At 42.6% G+C, this 18465-nt stretch overlaps 1 protein-coding gene across 2 annotated transcripts in view; it reads left to right on the forward strand.

The window, feature by feature from the left end:
- PRDM6 (PR/SET domain 6) overlaps window positions 1-18465 on the forward strand; it is a 371468-nt gene that overhangs the window by 270699 nt on the left and 82304 nt on the right. For both annotated transcript variants that reach the window (XM_078677375.1, XM_078677373.1), the window contains exon 4: window positions 13370-13494. In XM_078677375.1, coding sequence (XP_078533501.1) covers window positions 13370-13494 — 125 coding nt within the window. The remainder of the gene's footprint in view (window positions 1-13369; window positions 13495-18465) is intronic.

Genomic DNA, 18465 nt, shown 5'->3' on the forward strand with positions numbered 1-18465 from the left:
GTTTGGGCTGGACTGTTCCCATGAGGCACAGGGTCCGACTGATTTGCAAATGGCCATGTCTGAACTGGGGTGGCGGAGTGAGCTAAAGAATGGTGATGGATTAAACCCAGATCAGTTGACTGGGGGTGAGTGTTTGATTTGCTCAAACGCTCCGTCCATCATCCCCTTTTGTATCGCTTTGTTCGCCCTAAGTGTGGCAGGGTATGCTCAGACGTGAGTCCCTTGCTCACTTGGCCACTGGATTCAAGATAGCTTGGCTGATGAGGATTATGAATCCGAAACCGGCCCCAGGATGCTTGTTTCCGGTCCAGGGAAGACATGGCTTGGCAGTTTGGGCTGGACTGTTCGCATGAGGCACAGGGTCAGACTGATTTGCAAATGGCCATGTCTGAACTGGGGTGGCGGAGTGAGCTAAAGAATGGTGATGGATTAAACCCAGATCAGTTGACTGGGGGTGAGTGTTTGATTTGCTCAAACACTCCGTCCATCATCCCCTTTTGTATCGCTTTGTTTGTCTCACATTTCCCAGCACAGAAGGAGCAGCCAGGGCCAGCTCTACTACCCAGAATGGACCATGCACATACAGGAAGAACATCTATACACCAAACTCTCTAGTCTGAATACACCTAGAGTGAAATGTGAATTTTGTTCACACTGCTTCTGTGAAAACACCACAGAGAAAACTCTGGTTTGTCTCTAACCAACTCCATTCTTATAGAATTATTCCTAACATACGTGTACTCCAACCCAGAAAATAGTATTGTCTGTTCTCAGCAGACCCTGGTAAGAGAACTGGTGCAGCGGCCCTACTCAGCTGAGTTATTTCACCTTTTCTTCCCCGTGCCCTGTGCACAATAATGAATGGTCCTGCCCACTAACGTGACCATGTTGTTGCCTACTATTTTACCATACTATAAAGGAGCTACATTTTCTGCCAAAGTGAAAGTGTGATGCTAACCGCAGAGTAGGGGAAGGGACTGTCTGCAGTGGTAGTAGATGTGTGCATGGGCTGGGTTTGCTGTTCTGTCTACAAATGCAGGTTCCAGCTTCAGGCATTCTGATTGAATCGATGATCATGGAGTCAGACTCTGGTGTCTGACCCTAGGTGCTTACTGGTGACGTCTTCTAGGCAACAGTCTGAATAGTGTCACTGACAATTTTCTTCACATTCAGCACTCTGAAGTAACTTAAAGATTACGCCTAGCACATAATAAAACTCCTAAACAAGCAAATACATAAATAATACCTATTTTTGCTGTATAAAGTAGAATTTTACTCTTTTTCTTTTGGTTGAGTGATTGGCAGTTGAGCGGAGCCAATAAGACTTGGAATTGGATCATGTACATTATTAAGGTATGCCTTAGTGTTGGATGCCCTTTCAATGTTTTCTGTGAGAGACTTCCTGTTTTAAATTTAACCTGTAGACAGATCTTTAAAATGGGCCTGTGGGGCTCAGTCTTTTGGTAACACTACACACAGGGCTTACCATGAAAGTTACCAATGGTTTGCAGTACAAGGACCCATTTTTTAAATGCCTCAACCATCACTTTACAGTAAGATCACTTGAAATTATGAAAGCTGTTTAAACATTGTTTCTTTGGTTGGGGTCCATTGTGAGTTCTTTTGGCCAAATAAGAATTACTCCTGCCCTTATAGATACGTTTTCCAGAAAGTATGCAATGTAGTTGCATCCTAACCCACCCTTGGATCCATTCAGTTCGCCAGATACTATGTGAGGCTCTTTGGAGTCTCCTGTAGTTCACAAAATTATCTTCTGTAAACACCAATGCCTATAACCTAAGAAGAGGAAGGCAAAACTTCATGTGAAAACCACCACTAACCTAGCTGTGAGGAAAGGCTTTGATCTGCAGAGACCTGACAACAGGGCAAAAACTGACTCCTTCCAGGAAAGTCAAAAGCCACAGTGACTTGTCTTGATTCTAACCAATAGCTTCCATCCAAAAAGCCACATCACTCAACTGACCTGCTATATCTGGGTTTAGTTACTAGTCTAGGGGCAGGTGTCTCGGGTAAGAACACAGAGAAGACTCTGCTTTCTCCCCACAATTGTGGTGAGGGATTTATTGGTAGCTGAGTTGAAAATGGGCAACGAAGGTCCTAGGATTTGCATCTTTGAGTGTTGCAGCTCAGATTGAGGGAAGGGTGTGGGGCAGAAGAGTCTTACAGGTGCTTTTCGCCCTAGCATAATGAAGAGGTTCAGAGAAAGTATTGGGGCTTTTATGAGAGGTTTGGGAATGTGTGGGAGTACAGCGCCTTAGAAGAAGCAGGGGAGTACGGTAACCTCAAAAGAGTGACTTTCCATGCATAGAGTTGTAGCGCAGCTCAAGCAGAAGTACAGGAGAAGATCTCTTTTACCACATTTGAAAGATTGTAGCTCAGATAGTGCACCTGGCCAGACACATCTTGGGAAGAGTTTATTTTCAAGGTTTGGTGGACTTACTTAAATGTAGCACAGGCATACGGTTGACTTGTTTTTTTAATCTGGTTTCAAATTACTCAAAACTAATACCCTTTAAGCACCGTAAGCATCCCCATTAACTATCCACTCAACAGTACCAACCTGCCCTTTGGCCCTTTTAGTTGGGTACACTAAGTATCTTGTTCCGAAATCTCAGACTCACACGCCCCTAACATTATTGCCTAAGATCAGTGCTTGAAATGGAAAAATAGAACAGCAGGTACTCTGTAATTTAAAGTACTACGTTTTTCTTGAGAAGTGCTGGCTCTCTCAAAATAAAACCATTGAGCCACACTTCTCCACTATCTGAAGGGAATAACCCAGTGCTTCATGCTTGCGGCAGGAAGTCTCCAGGCCTCACTTTGTTCTTGAAATTGTCCTGGTCGGACTCCCTCACCCTTGGGCAGAAGCCTGAATGTAGGCACCATGAGGACAGTATGGTGGGGTCAAACGTCCACTTGTGGCGCACTGCGACTGTGACCTGAGAGGCTGTGCATTGAACTCTGCGGGGCGCCCAACCCGAGGGTGTTGAAATAAGTTATAAGCAGTAAGCAGTCAGGTCAGGAGAGGAAAGGATGGAATCATTCAATTCAGGAGATGAAAAACTCGGAAAAGGTGATCAGGGGAAAGTCATTATTTCATTAAGCACTTGTTTTACAGTTCTTCTTCCCTCGAGGGGCAGTTCAACGCGTGGCTCCCCTCCCGCCGATCTGGTCTTCATTACTTGAAATCTTCGTGAAATGGGCTGAACAAACATGGTTCTTCAAGTGCTGGCATCCATCCGCAGTGACTGCGTCCCGAGTGTAAGAAAATAGAAAAAGCTGGGCCCCCGAGAGCAGGACTAATTTTTATTGTGCATGGACGTCTTCCCCACCAAATGTCAGCTGGTTCGAATTGCGCCTGTTATGATTTGTAATATCTAAATGGAATTTTCTTCAAAGAGGCGCGTGATGGATCGGGCCCGCGCCGAGCGTTTTGTTTTTATTTTCGAAGCTGACAATAATGTTCGCTGGCACGCGCTCCGCCTCGACTGCGCCGGGACACCGTGGAGATATCTTTATGAGTCATCCAGCCGCAATACTAAATACATGTCAGCAAGGGAAATATTATGCGAAAAGAGCGAGGCCCCTTTGAAGTGCTCGGGCCCGCAGAGATGTGAGCGACTCTTGGAAGGGCCGACTGCTTCCAGGGTTCGGTGTGCGCTTACACTTCTCATGCGGCCTGTTCAGGGCCCCGAGGAGACCACACAGGCGTGGCATCATACAACTCTCTTTTTGAACCATCAAAGTCTGTCGCGGGATTCTTTTTATTCTTGCTGCTGCATGGTGCGACGAAGCTGCTGCTGCGGTGTTTACTCTACACGGGGCAAAGAGGAAAGATTCGACTACATGCAGAGACTGGATTTTTCTCAAGTTTGATGCGTGGCCAAAGTTGTGGTTTGTGATTTGTGGTCCTTCACTTGTGCATGTGTGTACATGTAATATAGTCGGTGGTGGCTCCGTACAAACTGCTAAGTCGGTAAGTCGAAAGGAAAACACTTATTTTATCGGTAATAGCCCTTAAGGAACCTGCGCAAAACATTTTTAATACAAAAAAAATGTATGGACATATATACGTTTAATAATAGTGGCAGAATGGCCATGAATAACCCAACAGACTTTAAGGGGAGGACATATATATCCCAGTAGGAGAGAATATGTTCTTAATTAAAAAGAGGTCAGGAAAAGTCACTCACAAGTCAATATGTACGTCTTTGTGTGAAATGGGGTACATTGCAAATCACGGACTCCTTGCATATGTGGTTAAGGCCGCTTTATTGAAACAGGTGCTTATCACATAAACATCCTCAGCTTAAGGCCTTACAGAACTAAAACCTCCCTATAGATTCAATAACCTAGATTCCTTGCCCCACTCCCCTAAACCTGCCCCCTGTATAGATGCCCTTCAAACTTTGACATAGTGACCTATTGGATTTCTCTGATTGCCTCTCTTTAATCTTCCCCTTCTGCTATGCAGTGAACTAAAGAACCTGCTCTCAACTTGATGTTGCTATGACGTAACCTTTTAACTCCAGGACTTCCGGCTTGGGCTTGTTGAGACCCTCACTTTCTGCCAAATTAGCCTATAGTTACCAAAATAACCTTAAGTAAAGGCCTGCAAACTTGTGGGGCAACCATCCCACTTTGGCACCTGTTTCAAAGTGGCAACCAAGACAATTCCTGCCGCGTACACACCTGCTGCAACTAGTCTGCCCCAAACGTGACCTGAAAAACCAACCTACTCTTCTCCAAAACCAATAACAAAAGGGGGTGGCGGAAGGGAGAAAAATTACCACTATGCTAAGGGCTACCACCCTGTACAGCAACCAACAATATTGTGGGTGGCAGCCCGAAATGGCGTGCTATATAACCCTTGGGCTACATCCTTTTCCAGATGTAGCTCAACAAGCCCAGCTATCTTGACCACGCCTATATTCCCCCTATGCCCCCTGGGAACAGACTTTCTTTCGGGCTGCTATCCCCAAAAGCCATATTATCTGCCATTGTTATATTAGGGTGACCAACATGTACAACTGCAAGGTAACTATTTTACCCTGTAATTGGACATGTTGTGTTGGTCTCCCTACTTTAACAATGGCAGATAATACCACCGTTATAATTTGATTGGAACTGCGTGTCCAGTGTGTTGGCTATTGTGACTCTCAGGTTAGAGAAGGAAATAACTAAGGACTATTTACTAGTTAGGGGTGTCAACTTGCAAGAAGCTAACAGAAAAAGGTTGGAAGGAATATTGGTAGATTGAGAATGCTGGGCAGTGGGAATGTGCCAGGCTCTAATTGGCCACACACATTAGTTAGTGGTCCAGGAGGGACTGGGTGCAGGTCACTGTAAAGCATCATAAACTGAGGTCAACATATGCTGGACCATGATCAGAGACATGGCTAATGGATTCTAGGGGCACTTGTCACATTGTATCACATAAGACTACAGCCAGAGTCTGCTGTAACCTGTGAGATCTTGGGACAGCAATAGTGGGCTAATAGTAGGGACTAATGCATATCCTTGCACTGTAAGCCTGGTGGTGCAGGCTTTGTCTGTGTCCTGTGGGCATTCGTGTGTAAGCTGCACATTAGGCGTAAGCCTGCACTCTGTCCACCAAAGCAGAATGACTGCAGCATTTGACAGTACACAGTTCTGCCAGTGGCCATACCTTCTGATGTCTGTGGGCAGGAGGAATGTGTGCAGGGCATGGTCAAATCCCAAGATTTGCTATCAGAAATACTGTGGCCACTATTCTGTCTAGAGCATACATGACAGCCCTGTTCAGAATCTACAGGGCACCACCAAATGCCAATCGCAGCTCACTCTGGTAGTATGGGTTCTGGTCACTAGTCCCCTGACCACAGAGCCTGCCCTTTGCACATGTCTAGTGAAGAATTACTACATAGTAGGCATGCCCTGAATCACTACCAACTAAGTGGGATTTACATGACCTTTGGCTGTGCCTAGCAGGCATTGGACACAGGGTGTGACATGCCACGGTGTCCTATGCTCATTTCCCCGCCTAAGACCATACAGAGTGTGGACTCTGACATTGCCCAACGAGCACTTGGTAACTTGGTACAGAATTTTAGTTTTAGGCCATGCTCATCTTCCAGTTGTGCCTAGTGGATCCTGGACGCAGAACACAGGATTTGTTAATTAGTTGCCCAATATTTTGGCCCATTGTCCAGTGGCTTGGCCTTAAGGGCGCCCAAACCATGGTGTTCCGCCATCCTCTATGCTGCGTTTCCATCTCCACATTGTTTTCTCGGTGCAGTATTAATCCATGCCCAGAGGGGTCATAGCTTTAGGTTGTGGCCTCTGTTAGCACTCTGCATGCATTGCCATGGGCCAGCACTAGTAGTGCACAGACTTAAAGCAATGAGTCTTATCATCTCACCTATCAATAATATTTGAAGTTCGATGGAAAATGCACATTTTGGGATCATACTATAAACTTTATCCCCCACTCTCTAATCTATGTAGAGCTTTCCAAGAGCAACCATACGTTGGATGTTTCATTTCGATTTGTTATGCAGGGCCTACGTTATAAGGTTTTCCAAAAGGTTTTTTTTCTACACCTGTGTGTAAAACTAATATGTGGCAGTTAGAGCTGTTATTATGGTTCGGACTAGACCTCTGTTTAGTATACACTGGTAGAATTGCAGAGTTAAGGCTATTAGAGTTATAGGGTACAGGTACATTAATGTAATTTCACTTTAAGTTTGCTTATGTTTACCTGTCCTTCTGTGCTTTTCCTGCCCCTCTTTTCTTGTTTTTTCTATCATATCATTAATTGGCATCAATCATTTTCGTGTATTTCTGTCATTCCACGCCTTTACTTATTTTGTTAAATTAATCTGCTTCATCATTAAAAATGTTAAGGTCTGATTTGGTGTTTGTTCATATTGTCTATGCTTGTTGGATAATTCCGTTTTAATAGTTTGCGAATTTCCCTAATAAAAATCATGAAAAGTATGTTTTGAAAGAAAACCTGTGCCATTGTCCTCTGATTGTCTTAGCTGAATACGCCATTTTTCTGGGGAAGTGATATGTTTCACCACCTTAGTGACTGCCCAAGAGCTCTCTGGAGTTACTATGTCCCACTTCTGCTCCACATCACCCCTTTCCCTTCACTTAATGGAAGCTGGAACAACAGTTCACACTTCTTAAGCCAATAATCTTTCGGTGGTTCAAGAACTAGTTCAAGTTGTGCAAACAGGTTCAGCTGGGTTGAGAACCAAGGGCCTTGCGTCAGTTTTGCGCTTCCGATGCGTCACTTTTTGTGACGCATCGGCGGCGTAAAACATGCCTCCTGTTGCACACTATTTACAAAGTGACGCAACTAAGCAGATGCGTCACTTTGTAAACCCCTGCGCTACATTATACCTGCGCTAGGTATAATGTATGCAGAGGGGGCGTTCCCCCGCAAATAGCCTCGTAATAGTGACGCAGTGAAATCTATGAGATTTCACTGCGTCACTTTTAGGACGTTGTTGCGTCAAAATCTTGCGCCTGCCTCACAGCAGGCGTAAGACTGACGCAAGCCCTTTCACATGGGGCTTTCCCCATGTGAAAGGACGCATTGCTGGAGTTGCGTCACTTTTGTGACACACCCCAGCAATGCGTGACTTTTGCGCTTACAGATACGTCAGAAATACTGACGTATCTGTAACTCCTTGCGACATGATGCGTCATACTGTAAATAAGACGCATCAATCATGTCGCAAGGAGTGCGCACTGAGAAGTGACGCATCGCTGCTTTCACGCAGCGATGCGTCATTTCTCATAAATGAGGCCCCAAGTAACTATGAGCCAATCAGAACGGAAGGTAAGGTAAAGATATGTATTGAGCAAACAGTGTGATACATAAGAGAACATTGCAAATAGAAACTGTGAGGTTTAAACTTAGCAAACCGAGAATATGTTATATGCAAATCACGGTGAGAGAAAATAAGAATTCAAGCAGTATTAGCAATGTAAGATTAGATAATGAACTTTGAATAGAAGAAATAGAGGAAAAGGAAGAGAAAGCGAACTAAGGAGGGAGGAGAGGGAAATAAACTACATTATTAATACAGCTATAGCCGTACAGGTATGCAAATAACAAAGCAGTTAAAATAGCAGAATAAATGTATATTTTTATGGTATAATTATCATTTTATTATTTATATTTGAAACAGCCCTGATGAGGTGAAATGAAACAGGTCTGGGTTTGGAATACACAATCATCATACTGAAAAACTAAAGTATCAACTTTAAAGATATATTTAGACTGTGTCTCTGAACGTTTGTGAATTCTGCACAAACGCACACGCACACCCGTATAGACACAATCTCATTTTTCAATGAAAGAGCATCTCTCACACCTTTTTTTCATATTCACACCTGTGTATTTATATTTGGCAGAGCCTTAGATTAGAATAGGGTGCTAATGGGATGGGGAGATTGAGGGAGTGCAGAGGTTTTGTTAGAATTCATCCGAGGCTGGTAAAGAGTAGGTACTGTGCTTCGCCAGCAGCGCCCTTCTAAGCCAGGATGGCAGTAAGCGAGCAACGCAACAAGACAAATGCCTTTTTCACAGTTGCAAGTAAAATATTGAGAATCCACACTTTTTTATTGATCTTTATGATCCTGTTGCCGAGAGCCACTTTGCAGTGACAAAATATGTTGACAAGTGCATATCTCATCACCGTGAAAAATGTGGTGACTGATTCTCCTTGTGTCTGCAATGTTGTACAAGGAACAAATGACCCAGCCTTAGACTATCCGTTACAGTGCATCTCAATTTAAGGACTCCCAACCACGGGCACTTTTTATCGCGCACTTCAGGCTAATAGTTGTCGCAGCTATTTTTCAAAGAGAAAACCAGTTGAGATCTAGCATTACTTTCCCACATGGTTGCAGCTATTTATCTACTTTATCTAAGAACTTAATAAATAGTCGTTTCGATGTTTCTTGACTCAGGCATTTTTTTCTGTCTTATCTTTTAGATGAAGTAACATTTTTTTAAATTTACCAATTCTTGCTGTGGCACACCCACACACTGGCCCATAATTGATTTGCGTCTAAGCTGACATGACAATTCACCAAGTGGCCCTCTCTTGTCTTTAGCACCAAAGCACTTTGGGCTCTATTGTTTTGGGGTTTTTTGTTTCACCACTGACAGCAAACAATCACATTTTTGGACTCATTATTTTTCATGAATAATAGCTACCTCAAAGATATTGTAATTGATGTTAGCCAGGATCAATACACTCTAAAAGTACTGGCAGTGAACAATTGTATAATCTGGTATATGATGAAAATAGTGAGATTTTTATAGCACCTAATTCATATTGGCCACTAATAAGCAAGATGACATTACATCCTTATGGAGAGGCTCACTAACTCAGCGCTTTTGGAAGGTGGACCGATGACAGCTAACGTTTTTAACATATCCTAAGTAGATTGGCCGAGCAGTAACTAAGAAAGCTTGATGTGCCAATGTTGGATCATGGCCTTTTTGCAGGTTCATCCCCAAACTTTTTACCTTCTTCCTCCTATTTTTTTTGACCTGTTTTTGTTGGTTTAGGAGTCTGGGCACCTTACCACTGCTAATCAGTGCTAAAGTACACCCACACACACACACACAAACGCGCGCTTGCTCGCTCACTCACTCACTCTGTCTAAATTCTATTGGTGATTGGTTTATCCATGATTGACATATATGATTTACTAGTAAGTCCCTAGTAAAGTGTACCAGGTGTGCCCAGGACCTGTAAATCAAATGCTACGAGTAGGCTTGCAGCACAAATTGTGCCTCTCTCATGAGTAGCCCTGCAAACATATCTCAGACCTGCAGCTGCAGTGTCTGAGAGATCATTTTTAAACTGTCATTTCGACCTGGCAAGTGCACCCACTTAGCAGGCCCAAACTTTCCCTTTTATTACATATAAGTCACCCCTATGGTAGGCCCAAGGCAGCCCACAGGCGGGGTGCAGTGTATTTATTAGGTAGGACATGTACTGGTGTTTTATATGTCCTAATAGTGAAATGCTGCTAATTTCGTTTTTCACTTTTGCAAGGCATATCTCTCTCATAAGGTAACATGGAGATTGCCTTGAAATATATTCAAAGTATAATTTCCCACTGGGAGACAATAGAGATTTGGAGTTTGGGGTCTTTGAACTCACAATTTAAAAAAAAACACATTTTTTGGTGAAGTTGGTTTTTAAATTGCGTGTTCGGAAATGCCACTTTTAGTAAGAGGGCATTTTCTTGCTTAACCTGTGCCTGTACCTGTCTATAGAATCCATGTCTGGGTTAGGATGACAGTTGAGCTCCTGAGCATTCACTCTAGACAGTCACACAAAGGGAGCTGAGGTGTCTCTTACATATCCTGATGGGCCATCACCAGTCTGATGGGCCATCCTGGGCTAGAGTGGTGGGAGAAGTTGTCACTGACACCTGAATAGGGTTGTGCCTGTTCTCTCACAAAGCTGTCTCCACCCCACTGTAGTGTGTCTGGAGCCAGGTCATAGAAAGGCAGGGTATTGTGCATTACAAAGACTTTCAAAGGCAGAAACTAGTTTAGGTACTGTAGCTATGACGCCATAACTTCAGAACACTTCTGGACTGAGGACATTCTGCCAAGAAGAAGAGCTGGAGAAGCTGTCAGGAATACCTACCACTTTGCTGTTTGCTTTGCTGTGTTGGCCTTCTGCTTGCTGCTTCTGTCTTGGGCATTGAAAAGACTGGACTTTCCTTTCTACCTCCTACTTTTGAAGTTTCTCCAAGGACTTAAGTTGAGCTTGCCCCCTGTTGGAAGTCTCAGGGATACCAAAGACTTCATTCACATCCTGTTACAAACACTGGGAGTACTCTGCTGTGAGTCCTGCATTGCCAAGTGGTGCCAAAACCAGTCCTCGTTCCTTCGACCTGAGTGGTTGTGCTGTAACTTTAACCAAAGTAAACATGACACCATCATCAACGCCTCTGCCTGCACCGAAGCCGTGGTCACCACTCGTGAAGAGCATGACGCACCGCCATGACAACAGCGCAGCCCCTGGTTTTCTGAGGACAGCGCCATTTAGTCAGACTTCATCAAACAATGCCGCTGTCTGCCCAGTGGCTGAGGGCACTGCTCGTGAAGAGCAAAACGCATCACCCCGTCTCACATCGCAGCCTCTTGTCTGCTGACCGCGCTCAGCAACAACGTCGTGCCGCTGCCTGCACCAAAGCCATGGTCCCTGCTCATGAAGGGCCCGACGCATTGACCACAATGGCATTGCAGCCCCAATCGTGCCGATGCCAGTGCTCCTGACTCTGACATTGCAGCGCTCAATCTCCAGCCCATGTGACTTCAAGGCCTCAATGTCTTCTGCCCGACTTTCGGAACCGATGCCCGCCAGCGACGCATCAACTGCGGATTACATCGCAAGGTCCCAGAGGCCTCTTCACTTCCAAAGGTACTATGTTGCAGGCCTGTCTGACAAAGTATCGTTGAACTGTTGGATTTGGGTTTCATGATGCTGTGATAGCCTCGTTTGGCACTATCGAATTCAAGGAACTGTGGGCCTTATTTATGAAGGCCTTGCGCCGCCGGTGCGTCACTTTTTCCCATTTTAAAAGTGGCGCACCGGCGGCGCAAGGCCTTCATAAATAAGGCCCTGTATTTTTAAGTACATTTTGCTAAATTAATATCTTTACTTGTATGTTGGATTTCTGTTGTTTTGGTCTTGAATTCAGATAAATGTTGGCTATTTTTCTAAACTGGTGTGGACTCTTATTGTAGTGTTTTCAATGTGTTACTGTGTGTGTATATGCAAATGCATAAATATATAAAATGAATAAAAGAAATAATGTATGACTCCCACAAGAACCACTTGGTGTCATAATGCATCTCACACATGTTCAAGTCTACATCAGTAAGGGGCCTGGAGTATTTTTACTTGTTTAGTAAAGCTCCACCAGAAGCACAGACTAAATTAATTACAAAGACAATATAATTTTCCCATTCTTTTTTCCTTGGTATGCATAATACATTTATTATTTCAGTAAATTTCATAAGTCATTTTTCTAATGTTTTATGTTTCTTATGACAAAAAGATACAAACATTCTGAGAAACTGCTGCCTTAGACATTTCAGTTGCTTTTATAAAGTCCCAGCCTTCAGAAGCATGACTTTGGCTTGTAACCCAAAGTAACACAATGCAGCGCAATGTGCTGCCTTGCGTTACTTTGCATCAAGGGGATGATCCATGGGTGATGCATGGGAATTCCCATGCAGCCAACCATTGTTTTAGATGCAAATCTCTACCTATATAGAATTTAGGACATGGATTTCCATTATAATACTGCGCCTCCCTAAGGTAGGCGTAACACTGAGAAATGTATTAATTGCTCCTCAGTTATTCCTCTTTGAATGCATGCTACATTTTACAGTACATATAGAAAAAGGAAAATGCCTTAAAGCATCGTTTTTGTACAGGAAGGAATCCCTTACTGCACAGAAACTATGCTGACCATAACACAGACATCCTTGCACTATAGCATAAGAGTGTCCCCATTGGTGCATTGCTACCAAAAGGTGTGGCAGCACAGAGAGCGCAAAAGTGCACAACTTCTTAGTAGATATGGCATAGTTATGCTCTATTCCATTCATGCTACACAGCACAGCATCTTTACTTGTTGTGCTGTTTTGTATTAACTTTTTGTAACTATGGCCGTATGTTCTATACGGTAACTTTTCTGTTAGAAGTCATTGTAATCAGCTCTGTCAGTCTGATTGGTTTAAGAAGCCCATCACAATGCCTAGACTACATTCGGTTGTTAAATTCGGGTAGTCAGAAGGAGGAGATAGAAAGAAGACTCATTTCCCAGTGTCTTCACTTATTTTGTAGCACGCGCTCTGCTGCAATATATATTTATATATTTTAAAGCTAGCCTGTGCTGTTTATTAATGATGAGGCAAGTAACACAGTAAATACCAATAGATGGTGCCAGACGATGGACCTGCCTTGTTCTCTCTTTCCATGTAGGACATTTGTTGAAACTTTGAAACAATTCCTCATCCTTTGGGGACCAGCTTGAGTTTGTTGACCCACTCCTCTCAAAATACCTGATATGCTGGTGTCAAATGAAAGACTAGAACCAGAACAATTGTGTTCTGATGACATAAAGCTAAGTGGAAACCCTGTTTAAGGGAAGTCACCCATGCACATGATTGTTTCAAGCAACAGTAGATGTCCTGAAGTAAAATCGAGCTGAAAGTGATACAAATACAAGTATGTTGAAGATTGTAAAACTGTGTAGGGGCTAATAATACTTGCAGCTTATTTCATTTGTTTTATGTTGTTGTGACCAGGTCGAGCATATTCTACAGAGCCTGCATAGACATCCCCAGAGGCACAGAGCTGCTGGTATGGTACAACGACAGCTACACATCTTTCTTTGGAATTCCCTTACAATGCATCGCACAAGATGAAAACTGTAAGACATTTACTACATTTCAGAATTATTATTGTTTCCTCCTTCCCTAATGAATAAATATATTTTACTTTCTGACTTTACAATGGACACATTGATGTTAATACGCTATATTTATTTGAGAGCTGGTTTAGGTTCATAATCTGCTGTGATGAACGTTATTGTCTTGTGAGTCGGTGATGTCACTCTGGGATATATACTGGAAATTAAGGATGTGGTAAAATATAACTTCACTCGCTTGTCCTTATGAGCCACGTATATAGGGCCTGATTCACAAAGGTAAACTTACAGTTTTGTTTTGCTATTCACAAAGGCATTTTACGAATAGCATCCTTACGTTTGCAGAGTCTCCATACATGATATAATAGGATTGCCCAGTCTGCTGGATCATCACTATATGGGGTGATAATCTGTGTTGCATTCTATAAAACTACTGCATATGATGTGGAACTACCAGAAGCGGTAGGTACAGTCATGTTAGTAATGGCTGCACAGCAATCGTCAGCTAAAATTACAGCTGACCTAAAATAAAAGTCGGGACAGGCACTGAAACCCAGGGATTAAAACAACTCCTCTGCAAACGCTGTAGTGACTCTGCCTAAACTAATCTTCAGTTAGTGGCAACTTGTTTTGCTGATCACTCTGTTTAAGACCTGGTCAGAGCTGACCTTAAATTCAGTTGTAAATGTTATCATTTTTAGGTGGTCTAATTTTTCTAAAGAGGAAAGCCAATAATATAACCAGCTAATGGTTGTGCCCTTACTGCGTTTGGTAATTTTCCCAGTTCCCAAAACCCGGGAACCTGCTTTCACTGATAAGAGGCATTGTCCCCTTCTGGAATGGGTGGTATGTTACCAAAAGCTGTAAGATTACAATTGCCACCATTTCACTCTACATATTTCTGAATAGGCATCTGGTACCACTGTGCCCCTAAAACAAAACTCTCTGCACTAGCTTACATGAGCTGAAGACTTTAGGTAAAGGTGTCCGTGGGTACAGACAAGGACAACTTTTTCTGCAGAGAGTCTACCTTCTGCAGGATCTTCGGAGGTTTGAAATACCAACAGAAAACGTTTGTGAGCACATGGGAATGTCCACAATAATGGGTTACAGCTTTGTTAATTACTGACTTCTGGCCCCCACCCCTCCTTCTCTTGCACCATATTTCAGATATTCTTTTCTGAAGATATCCTTTGAGTAGTCTGTAATAGTTTTTATAAAACACTTTATTGGGATTCTCTGATAGTATGCAGTACAATAAACCAGATAGTTTTACATGTGCCATTCGAATATAACATTATTAGGCAATAACATCCATATGATCTTCTCTGTATTTCAAATCCAAACTGACCTACCTTACACATCAGAATTAGAGGTTGTATCATCAGAAACATATTATTGTATCCAACTGCCCCAAATTCAGCTTTCACATTAAACATTTCTGACCCTACTAATGCTTTTCTGAAGCTTTACTCCTTGCATTCAGCTATGTATTTCATATATATGAGGAGACCACTAGAAACTTTGAAGACTGCCCCTCTGCAGCTTACCACTCTAGTGTCTGTCTGTAGGGTGCTGGCATTGGTGATTATATCATTCGTGCTCCATGAATGGCGTATAGCTTAACCACAGTGGTCGGCTGCTTCAATTGAGGTATGAGAACCTTGTAGTTTTTGAGGTCATATCTCTGGGCAATCAAAGGAAATCAAAAATGTTTCTACAGCTCCGCAAAAGTTCCCAAATACAACTCACCTGCAACTACATTTCCGAGCAATGCTATAATCCCATATGAGAGGAGATCATTGCCCTGTGGCCTTACTCGGACCTCACAAGTCTCCACTGATTGTTGGTATCCAGTTTCAGGCCACAAAGCTATAAAAATAAACATCCTTCAGTGTGGAGAATTGACCTCTACCCGCGGCATGTTGTTTAGGCAGTGGCTTCGGGAGACAATTTGATGTTATGCATAAGTCCTTGTTGCATAAACTGAGCCTCTGGCTCAGCTCTACAAGGTTTGCTTTCACACCCATGGGTGACATGAGTAAACGTAGTTCAATGCACCAATGCTTGAATGTGAGACAGATTTTTGTAGCTCTGCAGAACTCTATCCCCACTACATAGTTGACGTTGCACCAATGTTTTTTGTTAACTAACAGTTCTTAAATAAGGTTCCAGGGACACCATGGTGATCAGAAACAAACCTTCCTCCCTCTCTTTGGGACAAGTGGATACTCCATAAATTTTCTCTGCTCTTTTTTGGTACTAACCACTAAAAACAAATAAAAACATTTAAGTCAAAATGCCTGACTCTGTTTGGAATATGAAAGTATGTGAAAAAAACATACATTCCTATGCTGCCTTTATTGCTTCAAGGATTAGGATGATTGAGCTTAATAAAGGAGCTTTCGAAGTGACAAGAATAGAAATCATTTACACATTTTGCTATCCGTTAATACCAATACAGGAAATTTTATTACAGCTGTGTTCATTGCCTGGAGGAGAAGGCACATTTAATTTCTTAAAGCTGTGCACTTGTTAGCACAATATTTTTTTGTAAAATGTCACTGTCATTCTCAGTCAGGTGTAATGCACCACACTGCATGTACTTCACCGACTCTCTTCTCCAACTTCTTTGTGCTTAGAACTTTACTGCTTCAAATCGTTCTCCCAGTGCAATGTGAGGAGCCATCGGCGCTATTCAAGTAGTGCAGTGACTTGTATCAGTCTCATCCTGCCAATGCATGAGGTCAAACAGTTGCAACTGCATTCTATGTCAGAGATAAAGCTACATGTTTCTTTGTTTAACTCTTTACAGACCCAACCAACTCACCCCAACAAAGGGCCATTCACATAGCACTAGCTTTTCTCTATCTTCTCCAATCTCTGTAAGCAAGTTTCTGCAGTGGCGTTACAAAAGTTGAAGGGGGCCCCCTGCAAGGTACACAGAGGGGCCCCCATCCGTATTTAATCTGGAGCGCTCCGGCGTGAGTACAGTGCTGAGGGGGCCCCCTGCAGCTCAGGGCCTCCCCGCACTGCGGGGGATGCGTGGGCTTGTGTTACGCCCCTGAGTTTCTGGTTGATGATGTATAGAGGAGGGTTTGGAAAGTGCTCCCTACCTCACCCACTGACAAGTCAGCGAGCTTATGAAGTCCTTCTATAACTACAATTGGCCCTTATGTTATGACCATCTTCAATGTTTTCTATGAATCTTGTTTAGTTCCTGGAAGTCTTAAACATGCCTCTGTTATCTCTTTGTTGAAAAATATACTTTAAATCCTACTATTTTTGCCAGTTTTCAGATTATTTATTTTGTTCTTGTTGTATCAAACATTTTGGAATGCTATGTAGGTTAACAAATACTAATATACCCTCTGGAGAAAGATATTCTCCATGATCACCAAGTGGCTTTCCACCCACATCAGGAAAACTAATCTGTTTCCATTCTGTACCAATAATTGGTGGCTGGCATCAGTGCCCTGGTTCTAATGGATGTGTTGGCCGCATTTGACTCTGTCAACCATTAGCTTGAAGAAGCTCCAGATCATCAGTATGAATAACATCATACAATGTGTAAGTCTTTTGTCAAGGACAATTGTAAGGAAAAACACCTCCATCCATTCTCCTCCTCATAGGTGCAGAATGTACTGCATGCAGACAAAGGTCAGCACTTTTTACCAGCCTTTTTTATGGCTGTGTGTAGCCATTGGCCAGTCAGATTCCAGTGTGAGATGTCTTGTTTAACTTATACTTGGATCACACCAACTCCACTTGGCGGGTAGACTAGTAAATAGCACAATTGCATTGAAGGGAGTCAATTCACCATATTACATTAGAAGTAATGCTAGATTGTAAACAGAAGAACACTTGGTTCTCTGATTTTTGGTCATAGGAACTGTAAATTTGTCCAAGGGCAGTTCACTTTGTAAGCGGCCATGGGCATAAATATGCCTTTCCCTTGCTCCCCAGAGTTCGTCTCTTACATCCACCATTTTTTTCAGCCTATGTTGCTTAGGAAAAATCTGCTGTGCTTCCCTCAAAAGGCAATCACTACTATCTTTATTACTCACCTAGATTATGGGAACTCGTAGTATCTTGGCCTCATCAACAAGTCCAGAATATTCAGAATCTTTCGTAAAATGCATTTCGAATGCCTTCAAATTTGTTTCTGCTGTGTCTTTGGTAAAGTAATTTCTTTTGCTTTCCCCTGAGCTAGGGATTACTTTCAAAGATGTGCACACGGTTGGGAACTCCTCTAAATTACTCAAGTGAAAGCTCAGAAGGAATCTTCCTTCAGCCAAGAATGAACTGCTTCAGGTTCTATGTTTTTACAGGACAAGAAAGATTGGATAAGCAATGTAATATTACCATATATGGGTATGTAGTGGAATGTATCTTTAGGTATTAGATTGGAATTGCTTAAATCAGGAAAAATATAAGGCATGATTATTTCCTCTACACCATTGTGTCCTACATCTCTATACCTGCTGATGGCTTTACGTTTGTAGAGGATACTGCCAGGAAACCCTCTTAGTATTAGTGTGCTTTACAAGCAGCATACAACAAATTGATAAATAATTCATCATGAGAGTTCATGATTTAGCCTCATGAAACATGTCTCTCCTTGAACTGGAATGTGGGCATACATGGTTATAATTAATTTATTATCACCTTTGAGAATGTGAGAATTTGACCATGTGTGTCTTTTATTGTTCTTCAGAAATGTCCAGTCCTTTATAAGATTTTGTGGACAATTGAGCATTTTCGAAACTGGGAAACCCTAATTCTGCCTGCTTTGATTACAGAAATTCTATGGTTTTCTCCCTTGTGTTCCTCCTCCAAATTAACTTAAATGCTTTCTAAATCGCAGCCGACAGAAGGTTCAGAGACTAGTTTGGTTCCCACAATCACCTACCATCTTCCGTTATGAGGCTGTCCAAGAAGGTAACAATTAGTTCAGATATCATGTAGATATGT

This window comes from Lissotriton helveticus, chromosome 2_1 (assembly GCF_964261635.1).
Source record: "Lissotriton helveticus chromosome 2_1, aLisHel1.1, whole genome shotgun sequence".
NCBI lineage: Eukaryota > Metazoa > Chordata > Amphibia > Caudata > Salamandridae > Lissotriton > Lissotriton helveticus.